This window comes from Bufo gargarizans, chromosome 4 (assembly GCF_014858855.1).
Source record: "Bufo gargarizans isolate SCDJY-AF-19 chromosome 4, ASM1485885v1, whole genome shotgun sequence".
NCBI lineage: Eukaryota > Metazoa > Chordata > Amphibia > Anura > Bufonidae > Bufo > Bufo gargarizans.
Window position 1 is genome coordinate 145,936,773 of NC_058083.1, and position 20,590 is coordinate 145,957,362.

At 41.4% G+C, this 20,590-nt stretch overlaps 1 protein-coding gene across 2 annotated transcripts; it reads left to right on the plus strand.

Moving 5' to 3' along the window:
- Window positions 1–3,010: 3,010 nt before the first annotated feature.
- On the plus strand, window positions 3,011–16,927 carry SUCNR1 (succinate receptor 1). Of its 2 annotated transcripts, none has more exons than XM_044292412.1 (2): window positions 3,011–3,063; window positions 13,536–16,927. In XM_044292412.1, the coding sequence occupies exons 1-2, from the start codon at window positions 3,061–3,063 to the stop codon at window positions 14,523–14,525; spliced, it is 993 nt and encodes a 330-aa protein (XP_044148347.1). In that variant the 5' UTR covers window positions 3,011–3,060; the 3' UTR covers window positions 14,526–16,927. The 2 variants fall into 2 exon arrangements, with proteins under 2 accessions (XP_044148347.1, XP_044148346.1); XM_044292411.1 differs by lacking the exon at window positions 3,011–3,063 and adding an exon at window positions 6,828–6,893.
- Window positions 16,928–20,590: the final 3,663 nt, after the last annotated feature.

Genomic DNA, 20,590 nt, shown 5'->3' on the forward strand with positions numbered 1-20,590 from the left:
TAACAGCCATTACCAGCCTCCCACCAACCCTGGTAATTGGCTGTCAAAGAAACCTACTGGTACCTATAAATGTGGCAGGTGCGTAGCGTGTAGCCAGGTATCCAAGACCAAGACCTTTACATGTTCATATACCGGTATAAACTACGTCATTCGTGATTATGTGAACTGTTTAACAATGGGAGTAGTATACCTGGCACAATGCTCCTGCCCCCTTGATTATATAGGGAAAACAAAAAGAGAATTCAGACGACGTATTAGAGACCATTTCAATGACATTCAAAACAATAAAGACACATCAGTGGCACGGCATGTTAACCTTTGCCATGGCGGCAACACCGCCTGTCTCAAATTCATAGGCATCCAACAGGTGCCTAGACCCAGGAGGGGAGGTGACTGGGATAAAATGATCCTGAGGGCTGAAACTCGATGGATCTATAAAATGAAATCAGTAACACCGAACGGTCTTAACGAATACCTGTCTTATAAACCCTTCCTGTAAAACCCGCACTGTACGCACCATGTAAATGGAGGCGTGGAGTGCGCGTGCGCATGCATGCACGCATGCACGTATGCATATAGGGGTTTACATGTATGTATGTTTGCATGTGGAGGCCTCTTTTATATGCATGCGCTCACAACTACATATGTGCGTGCATGGACCCATATTTCTACAAAATGGACCCAATATATCACCATACTAGTTCCTTCCTGGACTACTAAAAATAGTCTAAATAGTGAACCATACCATCAACAAAATATAGAAGGATCTCTATTAGAATATCCAATGTATATTTTTCATATAATAATCATGTAGTATGATGTGCAATGCCAGAGGCATGCAGCCTGGCTGAATGTAGACAAAAGATGCTTTTAAACATCAATACCAGTTAGGGGTGACATAAGATATTAATAGACATCTACTAACTCCTCTTTTTTGATTCTTATCTAGTATTAGATGTTATCACAGCCACTGCGAACTAGAACCTTACAATACAGAGAGCCTGCCGGGGACGCGGTGTGAGATCCCCTTGACAACTAAACCACTCCCCAGTATCATGTCACTTCCGGTTGAGCGGCGGAGAGCAGCGAGACCGCTCAAGTAAGAAAGCGGCATCTGGCTGAACACTTCTCCGCCTGGATCTGACAGGTAACTAGGGATGGGGGGAAAAGTTTGCGTGCACATCCCACTTGCTGACGGATTGGTCAGTTGAACTATAGGTGGAGTTAGGCGCACATAAAGAGACAGAAACTAATCATTTGTTTGCCACTGCCGCTTGATCCTAACAGGCGCACAGCCACTGCTCCAGGCGCCCAAACGATCCTCAATTCTCCCTGAAGAGCCAGGCCCTTACCTGGTGAAACGCGTCGGAGGAGGAGACAGAGCATGCCTATCATCAGAGAGGTAAGAGCATAGGGATATTAAGTGTAGGTCCGAGGTTCCGGAGGCTGGGGGGTCGTCCTTTTAAGGACGAGTGCCCCGACTACAGCCAGTGAGGCCCCTCCCCTCATTAGACCAGGCCAAGTAGGGTTAATGTATAGGGAAAGTTACTGGTCCATTCAGACCCATTCCCTCTATGTATTATATCCCCTGCAGGCACTCCAATAGGAATACACTCTAATCATTCAGCACCTATGCTAACCTCCCTATAAAGCGCAGGAATCTACTTCATTCCACAAAGTCTCAAATATCTTTTTAATAGATATAAATTAAAAGTTAAATCTTAAATTAAATACAATAAGGCACACTCAGTACATACCAGACACACATATGCAAACTGTTGTAATTCCTACACCGTTCACCTGATTTGGATGTAAATACCCTCAAATTAAAGCTGACAGTCTGCAGTTAAAGCACATCTTGTTTGTTTCACTTCAAATCCATTGTGGTGGTGTATAGAGCCAAAAATGTTAGAATTGTGTCCATGTCCCAATATTTATGGACCTGACTGTACATGACAATCCTTTTCTGAAGCTAGAAACCACCCTGTACCTCACTTAAATCCAGATCTACCTCTTTTATTGTTCGAATTGCTCTGCTAGTTTTTTTTCACGTTGGCAGCTCAGGGGGCATGTCCTTTCTCACGCTGTGTGTCCTTTCTGCTGTAGCTCTCTCCCTGTAGCTGTCACAGCTTCTAACAGTAGTTATGGCTGGTGGCAGTTGAAGGATGGAACTGAGCTTGTGCAACCACCTCAGAGATTTGGCAAGAGAAACATTGAAAAGAACAAACAGCAGGTGGCGGTAAACAGATGCTTTTATTGAATAACTACTTGAATTTACTAAATGCGAAATGATATCCAGTGACAAAAGTATTCAGATCCAGGTGCTGGTTTCAAAAATGTAAGATATCTTTCTCGGAACAATTGCTTTAAGTAGCTTGGGAAAGTCCATTTAGTGGCCAAGACTTGTCCTATACGGCAGGTCTATAATTAATGCAAAGGGATACATTGGATTCCCACCATGAATACCTGCACTAGTACAAAGATAAAACATGAGTATATGTGGCATACGGCATTCAGATCACATTATGTAGTTATTAGTAAAATATACGCCATTACCCTACTACTCATCATGGTTACAGGTTATAAATAGACACTGATGACTCCTGTTAGGTTTCTTTACCCATTTATTGTGGACAGTGGTAATGTAATGACTGCTGAATTCACCATATAAATGCTGTTTTTTTATTATAACATCCTAAAATGCGTCAGTGTATCTGGTAAGTATAAAAAATAACAGTCAAATTATTATCAAAGAAGCAATCTTGATGAGAAAGCTGATGAATTTAAAATGATCATTTTTATATCTGTTTTTTCTTTCTTAAAATAAATATGCTCAAAACTTAACGCTTGTTTGTGTCGTAAACCACATTTTTTCCTGTTCCTATGACTTTGGCAACACATACTCGTTACTTATGTTTGAATTATTAACTAGCATTAGTTCATCAAGCTATGCAAATGAGCCTATTACAGCTATTCTCCGCTATATACTGAGGAGTCACAGAACTGCACACAGTGTCACAGGCTGCTAGAGGACTGCGAGCATCAGGAGTCTCTGATACAATGGTAGGTGATGCTGGATTCTGTTCACAGACAGGTTTTATGCAGTGTAATATAGTTTAGCCTGACTGGTACTTGCACATATACGATAGTTTAACTAGTAATGCAACAGGTTGAGGTTTATACCAAAGCTGCAGCAAAATGTTCTTACTTAGCATGTTAACTGTGAGCTGTCTGTAGCCTTCTGTCAATTCATTTACTGTAGTGTGGACACTGAGTATTCATGTGTGACCTTTGTGAACTAGATTTTAGTAAGTTTTGTAGACTTGACATATGACATTAAGGTCCAATGAGATCAATAGGCTACTGATGTACCTTCTAAGCAGGTTCATTAGGAGGGATACTGGATAACTCATAGTGTCTTTCTTTCTTTCTTTTCCCTATCCATTCTTGAAACCATAAGCTAAATATGATATATAAAGGACTGAGTTATAGAAAATGTGTTTGACATAGTCATCTGTGGTAAATATGTCATTAGAATTAATTTATTACTCATGGGGTCTACATATGAGTCTCTGTGATTGGAATTAGTTACTTATTAGACATTATGAAATTACCCGGAATACACAGTTCTAGTCACTAGTATGGATTGTATTGTATCAGATGGAGCCTATTATAAATTGTCGCTTACTGCCTGCCCATAGACACAGTGTTTATATGGACTCAGCTGCAGTATTAATAGGATTTAGCACATCTGAAGTGAAGGGGTTGTACAGGACAGCGGTGCCTGTGGTTCAGGAGGAGAGGGGGGATTTCGTGGTTAGTTATGCTCCCGATTAGTTCTCTCAGTTTATGCACTACATATATGTTTACTTTAGGACACATCTATTAAATCCGATAAACAACAACACACATGTACGTACATAACAAGATATTTTATTAGTTCATCACAAAAAAGACAAAACCTTAGACATAAATAGATATGTATAAAATAGCAGCAATAAAGTGGCAGCACATCTATCAAACAAAAGGTATCTTAAAAGCAAAAAGAAAGAAAAAAAATGTTGTGTGCCATATTTTTCACAGGCTTAGGGCTTGTGGACGCGGCAAAGTCACATGTGAAACGTGTTTATCAGAGTTCTCACAGGTCTTTATTGCAAAACTGTAAGCAATACATCAACCATACTCTGTTACACTCTCTATTTTAAGAATGTCTCCATCATGCAACATGTGACTAAGCATGACACAATTTATTCTTGTGAAGTTTAACAGAATTCATAAACGTAAACACTGAAGGGTCCAGTATAAAACTGGAGGCATGTGTTGGTGCAGAATGGGTCCTTAAAGGGATTTTCCAGACTCCTGAAAGGTTAGAATAGGTAATTAATATCCAGTGAGGCTTTGACACCCTGCACCCCCACCGATCAGCTGTTCCTTGCATCCTCTGATACTGGAACTAACTAACACTTTGAATGGAACAAGAAGCACAGCTCAGTTCAGAGTGTAGTGGTCGTGCCGCGCTACTGCAGCTCAGCTCAGTAACCCGGCACAGCCCCTACACTACCAACTGCCTTGTGTTTCCTGTTACATTTAAAGCACTAGTTCCAATACTGGAGGCTGCAGGAAACAGCTGATTGGTGGGGGTGCAGGTTGTCAGACCCTCACTTATCGGTTATTAATAGAAAACTGGAAAACTCCTTTAAAAGAAATATGTCACCATTTTTTTTCCTGCCAGTTAAAACCACAAAGAGACACATTTTTTTCTAATCTATTTTTTATTTTAATTTCAGATTTTTTTTATTCTATTTCCTGAACATGATTATGGAGGCGGCCATCTTGCCTGAGCTGTTGTTAACAGCATTTAAAGATATGCTTTACAGCAGCCATCATGGGCAATAGACACACTCGACAGGAGCTGATTTCATAGGCTTCTATAGGAGAGTTTTCTAGGCATGCTCTGTGTCCTGTGCAGAGGTTTGGAGGGAATAGATAAGCTATGATATCACTTATTGTGAATGGTGGAATTGTAATCTTGCCTGTAATGATAAGCAGATAACTGCAGTAAAGTGATGTGTACAGTCCAAGAAGTGGTGCCCATTATTAGGCTTAGTGGCTGGTGGGAAAACTGCAGGATTTTATGTTTTTTTTATATATAGATATTGACATGAAAAAATAAGTAATTTTGTTATAATACTTTCTGTTTATTAGATAATGGGTGCCATGTAAGAGACTTTAAATGTTTAATTTTTTTTTAAACAATTTAAAGGGATCACTCTATTACCTGAGTCGCTTGGGCCCACCCAATGCTCATTTGCATATGGATTAAAAGTAAATTTTCTCTAGATTTATGCAATGGATCTCTAATTGAAAGCTATCATTAGATTGAGCTAGGCTAGCCCTACAAGGCATTGCGCCTGGTTTATGAGTGAATTTCCTGGTGGCAATTCCCGTTAACCAACCACAGGGAAAGCCTCTCTGATTGCAAGAATGGACGAGCCCAGTCCCACTTTCACTGGGTAGATTGCTCTGCATGCAAGGTGACTGTGACATTGTGACACTGTGAATAAAAAACATATAGTGCACGTAAAACAACTTAGGATGCCTTCAACACACAACAGATTTTGCTGCTAAAAATCTCTGCAACTCAAAATTAGTTTAATTTACCTGAATGGGGCTTGCAGAAATCCATGTGATTGCTGCCAAAACAACCCCAGTTAGATGAATGCAGAAAAATGTCATTCTCAAAAAAAAAAAAAAATCTGCCACAAAATCTGCATGTGTAAGGACAAATTCAAAAAGAAAATAAGTATGATATATTTGATAGTCAACACGTCTTTAGTTTTAAGCGTATCTAGAAGAATATAACGTGCTCATAAAAACAATACCTTTATTGTACATTATTGGGTAAATGGAGCAGAATGCTGTTCATATAGTGATCAAGACTCAACACTATTTGGTTTTAAGTCTTTTTTTACACAAGCTCCTACTTAGATTTGGATGCCACAACACGATTAAAAATAACCTGATAAAGAGGGAGAATCTACAGTCAACTAGGTATTAGATCCAAGGACAGGGATTGTGGGGTATCAGACGGGAGGGAATTCACTCTCCCTAGATGTCCCTGACAGACTAGGCCCTCAGCCCAGGGATATCCCCATATGGTAGAGATACCCTGTCCCCGTGCCTATGACTGTAGTTAACCTAAGAAAACCCTACCTATATAAATGATAACAGGTTGGAAAAATAATAATGAAACGAACCGCAACGCGTTTCATCTGCGCCCGGCAGATCATCAGGGGGTGATAGACAACCCTATTTTGTAGGGAAAAGAAATTAATACAGATAATGATATAAAGGATATGAATATCTGATACTTAGCTCCTATTGTTGATCAGTGGGGGTATAAAGATACTAGGTCCTGTCAGTAAGAAGGTAGCTGCGCAGGGCAATCCCACTGTCTTATTTAGATACTCATCATAGGAGAGAGCGGATGAGTATGGACACCCTTATACTGACTGTGCCAGATTTATTATAGACTTGTTGTTGTTTAGCAATAAAGAAGAAGCATGTTAAGTTGCAATCTGTTTAGATTTAGAAATCTGATTTAATTGTCAATTTAAAGGGGCTTTTCTAGTATAACATAATGTGGGTTAAAACAGCACATACATATTATACCCCCCCCCCCCCCCACCCCACCGCTCAAGCGCTAATGCTTCCTGGTGGTCTCTGTTTACAAAGCAGCCAACACTGACTCCAGTGATCATGTGCTGAAGGCATTGACGTCACTGCTGCTAATTACTAACTGCATCAATCACTGCTTCATTGTAAATAGAGGCGACCGTACATGTGGCAATGAATCTCTCACCCCATTTATGCTACTTTATCTGAGGGTAATGGTGAGTTCATCAGTATGTCTGTTATCTGTGCCTAGACAATATATCCCTTGCAGAACAATGCAAGGGCTGTAAGGCAGGAGTCTGATGTATTCATGGTATGCATGCTCCCTTCCCTATCCAGCTTCTGATTGACAGCGTTTTCCCAATTAGAGGTGAGCAAATCAATTCTAAAATTTGGAAATTCAGCCAGAATTTTTCAAAAGTTTTGATTCTACTGAATTCAAATTGTGTGTGATATGACTATTCCAGGCAATCAGAGCTCTTTTAAGTCAGGTTGAATTTATTCAGACTCGAATCAAGTATGATGGTTGATTCAGCCAAATTTTAAGAAATGTGCTACTCTTTAGTTCTAACACATATCACCCTGCTGAAAAACAAGATGGCTGTCACTTCTTCATGCCATCATCAGGTAGGGCAGCATAAATATGGTGACAAATTCCTTTTAGCAGGTGGGTATGAGCTGTTTTCATATTTCAGCTTCCATAATTATTTCTTCTTTTACTGTGAATAATTGTGTTTTATGTTGCATTAATTCTATATTCTATGGGGAATTGAAGGTAAAGGAAAACTAAGCTGATGGTTTAGAAGCAATAGACTTCTGCATGAGGGAGGCTATTCTTCAAAGATGGTTAGCACATTTCTAGCCCTGGTAATTTTTTCATTAAGTTGTTTATGCGGTTGTATGTCCCCAGTAGGCTGAGAGCCTGAGGTGTGGTAAGATTTTGGAATGAGGAACACCAATGAAAAGCCCTTTTATCTAGTAACCTACCTAATGCCAAGATGTAAATAACTGTATTGTGTCTTCATTCTGATTTTACTGGCCGATAAATAATATCCTTTCAGTAATTATATTACTTCATTTATTTTCATTGCTAGTTCAGTTTATTTGGAAAGGAAGAACTCATCATGCTTAGGTCATTGTCTTTATTCAATGAAGAGTTAGGCAAATATTCAGAAGCAAACTTTTAACAAAGGACTTTATTTGCTAAACCAAAAGAAATCCTAAATTGTTCTAGTTTTCTGCAGTATATATTGATAAGCTCTCTCTTATTTCTAACATTAGACAGTTTATGATTTTTTTTTTTCAAATTGTGTGTGGAAGTATGACATTTCAAGTCATTCAGTTTGGAGTCATACAAATACTCCCACAAACAAGAAGTGTGTTTTTAAAGGAAATGGGCATCACCATTGTGTGATCGCCCTGCTAAAAATAACCAACAATGTCCAGTGAACCAGACAGTGCAATAAAAGTCTTAGGCTCAGTTACCATTATGGCTTCCGTTCATAACAAAGCCATGACAGCTATGCGGGATCTGTTTTGCATACCAACCCCCCCAGTTAAAGAACAACTTACTCAACTGCGTCCTCCAAGCTGACAAAACGCTGCCCCCCTAACAGACAACTAGAGCCTTAGTGTGCCCCAAAAGTCTAGTAGCTCTCTTAGATGTTACTTAAAATTGCAAGAAAAAAAAAGTGAACCCTTTGGAATTACTTGGATTTCTGTATTGATTACTAATAAACTCTGCTCTGATTGTAAGCTAAGCCACGATTATAGACAAACACAATCTAACTAAACAAATGACACACAAACAGTTGTGCCATTCATAACTTTTATTGAGCACATTAAGCAAACATTCATAGTGCAGGATGAAAAATAAGTCAACCCTTGAACTTAATCATCTGTAGTAGCAACATACTGTAGCAACATTGCAGCTTATCTAAAGTTTGCCTGAGACCAACAGGATGTTCTATGATACTGTTCAATGGACAGATGAGACCGGCAGTGGAACTTTTTAGCACAAATGCACAATGCTATGGTTAAAAAAGGACACTGCACGCCAATACCAAAACTTTATCCAGCTGTGAAGCATGTTGGAGGTAGCATCACGGATTAGTACTGTTTTGCTGCCTCAGAGCCTCAATGCCTTACAATCATGACCAAAATCACAAAGGTAAATAACCCACAGAATGGTCAAAAAAGAAGACAATCTGTGTTTTGGAGTCCTGACCATAAAGGGATTATGCAAAGTGTATAAGTAAAAATGTACCCCTTACAGTAGTATTGCCCTCATTGTGCAACCTTCCTAGTAGTTTTGTCCAGATATGTGCCCTCTCATGGTATTGTGCTCCTTCAATGTAGTTATGCCTTCACTGTACAACTTTCACAGTAGTTATGCCCACATAGTGCCCCTTTAAAGTACTTATCCCTTCATTGTGCCCCTTCACAGTTGTAATACCCTCTTTGTGCCTCCCTTACAGTAGTTATGCCCTCTCTGTGCCCATTTTAAAGTATTAATGTCCTATCTGTGCTCCCTTTACAGTTGTAATGTCTTCACTGTGCCCCCATAACAGTAATAATGCCCTCTGTGCCCCTTCATAGTTAGAATGCCCACTCAGTGCCCCATAACAGTTATGCCCCCCCCCCCCACTTTACAAGAGTAATGCTTTCTGTGCCTCATTCACAGTAGTAATGCCATCGGTGCTCTCTTCATAGTAGTAATGCCCATTGTGCACCTTCATAGTAGTAATGGCCATTCTGCCCCCTTAATAGTCGTAATGCCCATTGTGCCCCCTTCATAGTAATAATGCCCACTGTGCCTCCTTCACAGTAGTAATGTCCATTGTGCCCACTTCATAGTGGTAATTCCCATTGTGCCCCCCTAATACTAGTAATGCCCTTTGTAGTAGTATTGCCCTCTGTGCCTTCTTTGTACTAGTAATGCCCTCTGTGCCCCCTTTGCACTAGTAATGCCCTCTGTGCCCCCTTTGCAGTAGTATTGCTCTCTGTGCCTGTTTGTAGTAGTAATGCCCTCTGTGCCCCCTTTGTAGTAATTTTGCTCTGCCCCATCCATGGTAGAAATACCCTCTGTGCCCCCACCATGGTAGAAATGCATTCTGTTAAATAAAAAAATACAATATATCAAAAACAAAGACAGGTGCACTCTACGGTCTTACTAACCCTCGTACTGGTGTAAAATTGAGAATTAGCCAACATATCCTGCTTGGAGGACATGTCTGAGCCGAGCACCACGCCAAGGTTTCTCAAGTAGCTCAGGACCTAACACTAAACCTACCTGGGCCGTATGGGAAATACCAGGAGCCAGTGGGCGAATTACAGGAGCGCAAGGTCCGACTCAAAGCAATCTCCCAGTAACCTCCAGCATGTGACCATGCATACAATGGGAGGAAGCAGAGAGCTCTGAGCCCCACCCAAGACTGGCTGATATAGCCCGGGCCTCACATGTGCACCAGAATTCTGCCTGTGGATGGAAATAAAGGCACATTCAGACTAGGAGTTTCTACACCTCCCAAAAATTCTAAATACAAACTACAAATTGGCGTGGTATTAAAAAGCAGAAAGTGCTCAACCCCATATACAGTGGTGCATCTATACAGGGGGCAGATCCTGCGCTTGTGGCCCACTGCTAATATCAATCCCCAGCAAAAATGCATACAATAGAGGATGCCTGCAGCGGCGCACAAGTACCACAATGGATATCCTACACATGATAGCAAATGTGTGGATGTGATAAACAGTAAAAATAATATAACAAAAACAAAGACAGGTGCACTATGCGGTCTTACTAACCCTCATACTGGTTTAAAATTGAGAATTAGCCAACATATCCTGCTTGGAGGACATGTCTGAGCCCGAGCACCGCACCAAGGTTTCTCAAGTAGCTCGGGACCTAACGCTAAACCTACCTGGGCCGTATGGGCAATCAAACCAATCTCCCAGTAACCTCCAGCATGTGACCATGCATACAATGGGAGAAGGCAGAGAGCTCTTGGCCTCCTCCCATTGTATGCATGGTACTTGTGGTCCGCTGCAGGCATCCTCCATTGTATGCATTTTTAATGGGGATTGCCATTAGCAGAGGGCCACAAGTGCAGGATCTGCCCCCCTCCCCCTCTCCCCGGTATAGATGCACCACTGCATATGGGGTTGAGCACTTCCTGCTTTTTAATACCACACCAATCTGTAGTTTGTATTTTGAATTTTTTGGAGGTGTAGAAACTCCTAGTCTGAATGTGCCTTTATTTCCATCCACAGGCAGCATTCTGGTGCACATGTGAGGCCCGGGCTATATCAGCCAGTCTTGGGTGGGGCTCAGAGCTCTCTGTCTCCTCCCATTGTATGCATGGTCACATGCTGGAGGTTATTATTTTTACTGTTTATCACATCCACACATTTGCTATTCTGTGTAGGATGTCCATTGTGGTACTTGTGGTCTGCTATAGGCATCCTCCATTGTATGCATTTTTGCTGGGGATTGCCATTATCTGCCCCCCCCCCCCCCACACCTGTATAGATGCGCCACTGCATATGGGGTTGAGCACTTCCTGCTTTTTAATACCACACCAATTGGTAGTTTGTATTTTAATTTAAAAAAAACACAGTACCTACTCACCTTGTCCCGTTCCTGAAGCTCACAGTCCTCTCTCCCCTACAGACACAGATTGCTCTGCAGCACTGTGTGGGCGGGGCTTATGCAGAATGCTGGGCTGCAGACTTCGCGCACACAGGTCGGTAGCGCGATCTGTGTCTGCAGGCAGAATGGTGGAGCGGGGAGAAGTCTTCCTGCTTCACCATTCAGTGCAGGAGAGAGGGAGCACAGGGAGCTGAGTGACAGGACCGCAGCTCCCTGTGCTCCTGCAATGAATGCTTCCATCTATATTGATGGAAGCGCTCATAGCTTCTAGGCTCTGGCACCCCAAGAGCCATCACCCTGGGCGGAGCACTTCCCCTGGGCACGCCACTGGGGATAACTAACTGATAGGTGGGAGTCCAACCACTGGGACCTCCCATGATCTCAAGAATTGATATAGCCGTTGGTGAGGCATGTGCCCTGCCACGCCAATCACTTTCTCTGGGATTGCTAATAATAGCTGAATACTGTCCTCAGTTATCTCTAGCAGTTTTTTATATAATGTAATAATCTCAGGCAACCTCTGCAATGTCTTAAACAAATATAGAAATAATAAAAAAAAAATATATAATATTCAACCAATTCTCCAACGGATTATATTACACAGATATGAGCCGTTGGGGTTTAAGGTACCTAGAGTTAGAAAAGACAATTTTGGAATAATGGCCGCACGCCACACGCAGGACCCAGCACACAGACTGTGCAAGAACAGGAACCAGTCTGCATCGCAGGGACAGGTCCACTGACCGGTGACTCCTGACGAGCTAAGTACCTCTCTTCACCCCCATCTGTGACTGCGGCTCGTTATAATGCCACACTATGGGGGTTGCTTGAAATAGTAATGATACATATCAGCTGTTAATAACCGTGCTGTTTACAATTTAAGTGTGATTTGGTGAACTGTCCCAACTGGTGGACAAGTCACCCCTATTGTTGCTTATATCCATTCTTGGGGCCCCTGACGAACTGTAACACAACAGGGAAACGCGTCGGGCCACCCATGGTTATTGAGCTTCTCAGCATCATCAACGAATACATATGTGGGGTGTTCTACCCTGACACCCACACATATATTGTTTTTCAGGACACTATCCTCACAGGTCTAGTGTACGACTAGCGATCGCCTCCAGGGACCTGGTGGCGTATCGCAGGTGGTGTACCATAACGACTTCTAGGGACTACCTCCCCCCTCACTTGCTCCCTGTCAGGACGAAGCTGGGCAGTCAGAGCACTGCTTAGGGAGAACTGAGGGTTTTGGTTAGGAGGTGGTGGTGAACGGGAACAGGGCTCCTTTAATAGGGCGCTACTAGGGGCTGAGACCCAGCATCCCTCCCTCCCTTTCCTCCCTCCCTCCCTAGAGTCACAGTATACTCACCAAGAGTAGGGTGGTTCCACCCTGCTCCTTCCAATTCTGCACCTCACTTTAGGGCATTTATTTTATTTTCAATAATAAAAGTTAAATATTAAAGGTGACCATTATTCCAAAATTGTCAATTCTCCAACGCAATTGTCTGCATCAATGGTCTAGTACAGCAGTGCAGACATGCTTGGATACTGCACACAACCGTTGCAGCCAATCACTGTCCTCAGCAGTCTACGTGAAGTGCCAAATTCAGGAAACTCATTGTACCTGTCACTGACTACTGGGATGCGCACAGTGAAGTGCTTAGATACGGCACCTCACTGCTGCAGCTATAGACTGAAAAAGACAGTGATTGGCTGCAGTGGTCATGTGCTCTATATAGGCATGTCACCAGTGCTGTAGGAAAACTGTTTTTTTTTTCTTTTTTTAAGACACTGCATATCAGGGTTTTCTGATATTTCTATTATATTATAAAATAAATCACTCACTAGCAAGCAGCAGACTCTGCCTCTGTCTGCAGCAACCCCTTCCTACTTCTCTTCCCCCTCCCCTTTCCATAGACTTCTTGGTAATCTGATCATTCAGTGAGCAGGCAACCTGTATGACTGAAGACTGAACTCAGCACCGAAATGTGACTTATTGAAGTGGGGGGCCGTATATTTTTTCTGATAAGATATACAAAGTTTTATATGGTCTGCCGCTGATTGTTGGCTATAGCCAGTACTGTTCAATTATGGTAACAAAAAAGTGAAACAATTAACCTTTAACTTCTTGTGCATACTTTCAATATGACCATTTTTTTTTTTTTACTGAAATGTACTTGTACAAATGTTTGTCACTTTCTTCTAGGGTCACGAAAGCATCAACTGTTCATCAAGTGACTGCCTACTTGAGAAATACTACTTATCCACTGTGTATTCACTGGAGTTTATATTCGGGATTCTTGGCAATAGTATAGTGATGTTTGGCTATATTTTCTGCATGAAGAAGTGGACCAGCGGAAGTGTGTACCTATTCAACCTGTGCTTATCAGACTTTGTTTTCCTATGCACCCTTCCTCTACTGATTCAAAGCTACACCCACGGGAGCTGGATGTATGAGGTGTTCCTGTGCTATAGCAATAGATACTTGCTGCATGCCAATCTCTACACTAGCATACTTTTTCTAACCTTCATTAGTATTGATCGATACTTGATTATTAGGTTTCCTTTTAAAGATCATATTATGCAGAAGAAGAAAACAGCTATTGTCATTTCTGTTGGTGTTTGGATTGTGGTCATGTTAGAAATAGCGCCAATTCTGTTTTTTATAGAATTGCGCAACAACAGCCAATGCCTCAGCTATGCAAGCTCAGGGATGGCGTCTTACAGTCTTGTATACAGTGTATGCCTCACTGTCACAGGTTTTATCATCCCCTTGTGTACCATGTGTATATTTTACGTGAAAATGGCTGGCTTTTTGAAAACCAGAAGTCAATCCCTTACAACAACCTTCTCTCTGGACAAACCTCTCACTTTAGTGTCTGTTGCTGTGATGGTGTTTTTTTTATTATTTACTCCATATCACATCATGAGAAATGTCAGGATTGCCTCACGTATGGAGGGATTGCAGCTGAGTGAAGAAGCAATGATCACCATCAATTCCATCTACGTCATCACAAGACCGATTGCCTTCTTGAACAGTGTGATAAACCCTGTGTTCTATTTTCTTATGGGGGACAATTTTAGGGAAATGTTGCTAGCCAAAATACGGCGCTGTTTCAAAATTATGGAATGCCCCTGCACATACGATTTAAAACCCAACTGCAATAAATCAAGGGGTTATACAGAAGATTCTTAGCAGTAACAGTTTTTACAATATAACTGTATATAGTATATTTTTCTGTTAAACAGAGCAGCACTGAATAGAATTGTTTTATTGGACTATAGCTGACAGATAAATACAACAATAAATATCAATAAGAGACAGATTTGGGGCCATTATGGTCTACATTATCAATAGCACATAATTAATGTACTTTGTAGCAATGTTCAGACATCAGTCCAGGACCAGAAACACTGCAGAAAGGACTTGAGAAACTATTTAAATGAGAAACATAATTTTTAAAAGCTGTTCTCTGTAGGATTTTCACTATAGAAAATAACAATTTATTAGGACTTCCTAGGCATTCAAACTGGTCTCTGCCATCAATCAGTGGCCGACCCATATGGACTGTTTTTGCCTTATTCCAGGTAACAAAAAATTCTGGGTCATCAGGGTCCAGGTTAACAGAACTATTCCCTATTTTGATGGTGTGAAGTTCCCCCTAACATTGTAGGTATGATATTTTATGTTCTCGTTCCCTTTGGTAATCCTAAAGCCGCCGGTCAGAATACCAGGTTTCCAATGAAGTCCATGGACGGCATATCATGTCTGAAGCCCAGGATGTTGTAGGTGCTGTGGACAAGACCAGAACAATTTATCTCTGGAACATGTGCATCCACCAGAGAATCAGATAGTTTTGGCCCTGTCTATAGCACCTGCCGCATCCTCGGCTGTGGAAGTAACTTGCCCATCCATAAACCAGACCAGAAACCTTTTATTCTGATGTAGGATTTTTAGATAGTAATTATATTGGAAACTTTTTGTTGCAAGCAAGTTATGATTATTTATGATTGGTTGATAAGTCTCACTGGGTCCTGGAAAACCCCTTCAAATGAACCTGTCATCCATTTCATGCTGCCCAAACCACAGGTAACATGAAATCCTGATAGGCTTACTCACTACAGGGAGATATGTTTTACTTTTAAACTCCACAGTGTTTTGTTTTCAAAAATGAGCGTGGCAACAGGAGCAAGCTCTTCTGTTTGGTTGGTTGCAGGTCTCTACATATTTACATATGGGGAGAGACTTGTCAGAGGATCACGTGAGGGTCTGCTGCTAGAATTTCCCAGCATTATTGCTATCATTAATACATACCTTTGTATTGTACAGGAAAGCCTGACGCTCTGGCTAACAGAGAGAGAGTTTCAGAAGGTTAGGCCTCCCTATTGAAACAATATTCCCAAGAAGGTCATTTGGAAATGGGCTGTCTAAAGCAGGCAACCTATTAAAGCCTATGTTCACCTTTATACCAAAGTAAGCTTGAAAATGGCCTTAAAAGGGTATTCCCATCTTAGACATTGTGGACATATAGTTGGGATATGCCCCCAATGTCAGAGAGGAGCTTGCAAAGGGGTGGTGGATGCATTCATCCCATTAAGGGGTGCTGAAAATAGCTGAGCCAGCTGGCACAGCTATTTCCATAAGCCCCATAGAAGTGAATGGATTGGTGACCGCTCTTGCATGGTGTGCTTACTATTAATTTCTATAGGACTTCTGAAAATAGCCAAGTGCGCCACTCGGCTATTTTCAGCACCACCAAATAAATTATTGAGGGTGCCGCGCACGTGTCCTAACGATAAGCCCTCAATGTCCAAAAGAATAACACTTTAATTAAAAATCTCCAACAATTTTGATGTTGGATTTTCTATGTGTCTACATGGTAACAGACTTCGAACTTTGTGTAGTCTCAACTTTCAGTCATACTCCCTTTTATACAATCTCTGAACAAACATCTGGTCAGTTACTAAGACCTAGGGCACAGCTGGAATAGAGTTTGTGGTCTGTTACCATGGAAATTCAAATGTCTGTATAGGAGCTGAAAATGCTAAATAGTACTGTTTTATTCAAGATCATTTTCAAAGTCCCTTTATTTTAGGATCCATGCTCCTCCTGTATTAATTAAATTATTGTAAAATGCTTGTTAAAGTATTGTGTGTGTGTATATATATATATATATATATATATATATATATATAAAACTAAAAATCGTCTTACATTATTCAGCTCTTCTGCCAAGTGAGTTATTGTGTATTAAATTATTATGCTAAATGAACCATTTGTCTTCTAATGGCCACATTTCTGAAGTGCCATAAATGTTTTGCATGCCAATATAACTTCTCCTACATGGAGAATTGTAAGGCCATAAACAGTATTAGACTATGTGCATTGTATATTCCAATGAATTGACTGTTTTAATGTTTTAAGAATTAGCAATGATAAGTTTAGGAGTCATGTCCCTGTATGCTGTATGTTCTCCTTGTATATGATTGCAATCACTCACCATTTTCTCTACCATGTTCCTTATATGATTACTTCTATTTAATGGTAATTTATAGTGTGCATTATTTGTAAATAAAAATGAGGAACTATGAGTAAAACAGTGTAGCACTGTGAACTTGCTGAGAGATTAAAAAGGGATAAAAGAAAAAGCAGCTATTTTTACAGTGAATCAGTGTACAATAGCTAAGAGCTACCATAACAGTATGGAGAGTATGGCTGGAGAGGATGTGTTCTTGCTGAGTTGCCTAGATTGCCTATCTAAAAATTGTCAGATACCTCGTTGGATAAAAATAAGCAAGAAAAGGACACAAAGTAGAGTATATAAGATAGCTGTATACCTTTTCATTACACAATTTTTTTTTTTTTTTTTTTACTTCATGTTTTTAGGATTCAATTTTCTGCAGTTTTTGTTCTACAGGGTTACGTTTTAGTATAGACTGTTGGACTCATTTATTAAAACTGTCTAACAGGAAAACTGTCTTAGTTGCTTAAAGCAACCAATCAGAACACATCTTTCATTTCTTAGTGTTCAGAAAAATTGAAAGGTGAGCTGTGATTAGTTGCCACGAAGAGAGTTTTCCTGTTAGTCAGTTTTTATAAATGAGGTCCTTTCACTTTTACACTGAGTTTTGTCATGTTGCTGTCCTATCCAGGCAGCTGACAGCTCAAAAACACCAATTTAAGGCCTCTTGCACACGAACGTATTTTCATTCAGTTTCAGTTTTTTTTTTGCGGATCATATATGGCAGGGGTCAGCAACCTTCGGCACTCCAGCTGTTGTGAAACTACAATTCCCAGCATGCTCCATTCATTCCTATGACATTTCTTAGAAGAGCAGAGCAAGTATGCATGCTGGGAGTTGTAGTTTTGCAAAAGCTGGAGTGCCGGAGGTTGCCTACTCCTGATATATGGAATCATTAATTACATTGGGTCCGCAACAAAAAAAAAATCGGAAGGTACTCCGTGTGCATTCCATTGCTGTATGTCAGTATTTCCGTTCCGCAAAAAAAAAATTGAGCATGTCCTATTATTGTGCGCATTACGGACAAGGATAGTACTGTTCTATTAGGGGCCAGCTGTTCCGCAAAATACGGAATGCACACGGATGTCATCTGTATTTTTTGCGGATCCATTTTTTGCAGACCGCAAAATACATAAGGTGTGCAAGCTGCCTAAGCCATATTCTTATTAGTTTGATAAGAATTTTACTATGAGCTGTCAGGAGTCCAGAGATAAGGGCTGCACATCTCGCTGTCAGAATAGCAACATGACATGACGCATGTGTAAAACAGAAAGTGACTGTCTGCGGATAGACTGAAACATAAACTTAAAGAGGACCTTTCACCTGTAAAAACAATGTGAACGAAGTATGCTGACATGTAGAGCGGCGCCCGGGGATCTCACTGCACTTACTATTATCCCCGGGCGCCGCTCCGTTCTCCCGTTATGCCCTCCGGTATCTTCGCTCTGTAAGTTATAGTAGGCGGTGTCTGCCCTTGTCCTGTGGGCGTCTCCTTCTCCTAGGCTGCAGCGCTGGCCAATCGCAGCGAAGAGCTCACAGCCTGGGAGAAAAAAACCTCCCAGGCTGTGAGCTGTGCGCAGCGATTGGCCAAATATATAATTTAGCCCAAATGAGTAAAATGCAATCATAAAAATTGCCATATTCAAATGATCCTGCACTCCATTAAATGTGTGAATACCTTACTTAATTTCAAATCATTAAAAGTGGCAACTGCAATATCCAATGTCCAAATTAGAGGGAACAAACACAGACATGTTTCTGGCCCATCAGGGTCTTCAATCATAGATAAAGTGAATCTCTGTTGTTCAAAGATATATAGTAAAAAAAAGGGGGGGCACACCCCTTCATTATCATAATGAACACAAAAAAGTGTGTAAAGCATATACATAAAACCAAATCAAGATACTACCAACTAATAATTTAATATTAGATCTGTTCTATGAGTAGGTCACTTAAGAAAGGAGTTCCGGGCCTTATTGCAAACGGGACACAGGCAGAAACAGGTCAGGGACCAACAGAGTACTTTATGTAATAAGAAACATGACAGTAACATATGCAGGTTAGGCAATAGTGGTAGCACTACCACATAACCAAGTGCACCAGCAAACCAGAGGCAAAACCCAGAGGGCGGACAGCCAGTGAGCCCAGTTCTTCACAGAGTCCATGGTGGTGGGGATGAACTGGGTCGAGGGCTCACTGGTTGCACCTCTAGAATGGTCCTAGTACATTTGGGCGCTACCTGCATAGAACCACGAAGGTGCAAGCACCAGCGGAACAGATAACAACATTAGAAATGAAGAGTTACCTGTGGCTTGACTGACTTGATTGCTATGGGCAAACTCCGCCCAGGGAAGATACTTCACCCAGTCGTCCTGATGGGCATTAGAGAAATGTCTGATTCATGCGTTCTACCTGGCCATTAGACTGTGGATCATAAGCAGAGGAAACGTCCAGAGATACATTCAGTGACTTACATAAATATTTCCAGAATCGGGAGGTGAATTGTACTTCTCTATCCGAGATGATGTGGAGAGGAAACCCATGGAGGAAAAACGGTTGACAACCCAAATGACTGTGCAACCCTCGGAGACAGGTAAATCGGTTATAAAGTCTATACCAATATGCTGCCAAGGGACCTCCGGCACCGGCAGTGGCAATGATAAACCTGCAGGTATCATCCTATGGGATTTATTCTGGGCGCACAAGGTACAGGACGCCACAAAGTCTCCAATATCCGTGGTCATGGAAGGCCACCAGTAAATAGTTTTTAGATGAGATTTAGGGTCCCCCGTTGACCCGGATAGCCAGCTATCTTGGACGTATATCCCCATCATAAGACCTTCCTATGTTTGGATTCCGGAAGAAAGATCTTACCTGGGGGAACCTTGGACAGGTTGACTGGAGCCACTGGGACTACTTTAGTCGGTTCAATGATAAACTGGGGTTCGTCTTCTGTATCTGTGGTTTCGAAGGACCTAGAGAGAGCGTCCGCTTTTGTATTTTTATCAGTGGACCTGAAATTAAGTTGAAAATTAAATTGGGCAAAGAAGAGAGACCAATGAGCCTGACGAAGATTCAGCTGCTGTCTGCAAGTTTTTGTGATTGGTGTAAATTATGACCAGTAGACTAGAACCCTCCAGAAGGTATCTCCATTCCTCTAGAGCCACAGGACTTCCCTGTCTCCAATAAAATAGTTTTTTTTGGCATCGGAAAATAACTTTTTAAAAGAAACCACAAGGAGACATACGACCTGAGACATTCTTCTGTGACAGGACCGCCCTGGCTACTACAGAGGATACGTCCACCTCCAAGAATTGTTTGTGAGGTTCCGGGCATCTAAGGACTTGCTTAAGAGAAGAAAATGCTGTCTCAGCTTCAGGGGACCATTGTTTGGGGTTGGCCCCCTTCATGGTCAGACTAGAAATAGGAGCTGTCAAAATAGAAAAATTACGAATGAATTGACGAAAATAATTAACAAAGCCCAAGAACCTCTCTATTCAGGCCGGAGGGACAAGGCCAGTCGAGCACTGCAGCCACCTTTCCAGGATCCATTTTGAGACCCTGATTCGAGATGATATATCCCAGAAAGGGCAGGGACGACTTTTTGAAGACACACTTTTCTAGTTTAGCGTATAGCCGATTCTCTCGTAAACGTTGTAAGTAGAGTTGAGCGGAAACCTGGATGTTTGGGTTCGACGGGTTCGGGACACAGTTCACAAAAAAGTTCGAGTTCGGGACA

What these genes read in the sequence shown, in the direction of transcription:
- SUCNR1 (XM_044292411.1), top strand. Translation starts at nt 6,870, where the DNA reads ATGCTACTTTATCTGAGGGTAATG. An exon ending in TACTTTATCTGAGGGTAATG is followed by an intron (nt 6,894 to 13,535) that starts GTGAGTTCATCA and finishes ACTTTCTTCTAG; the next exon opens with GGTCACGAAAGCATCAACTG.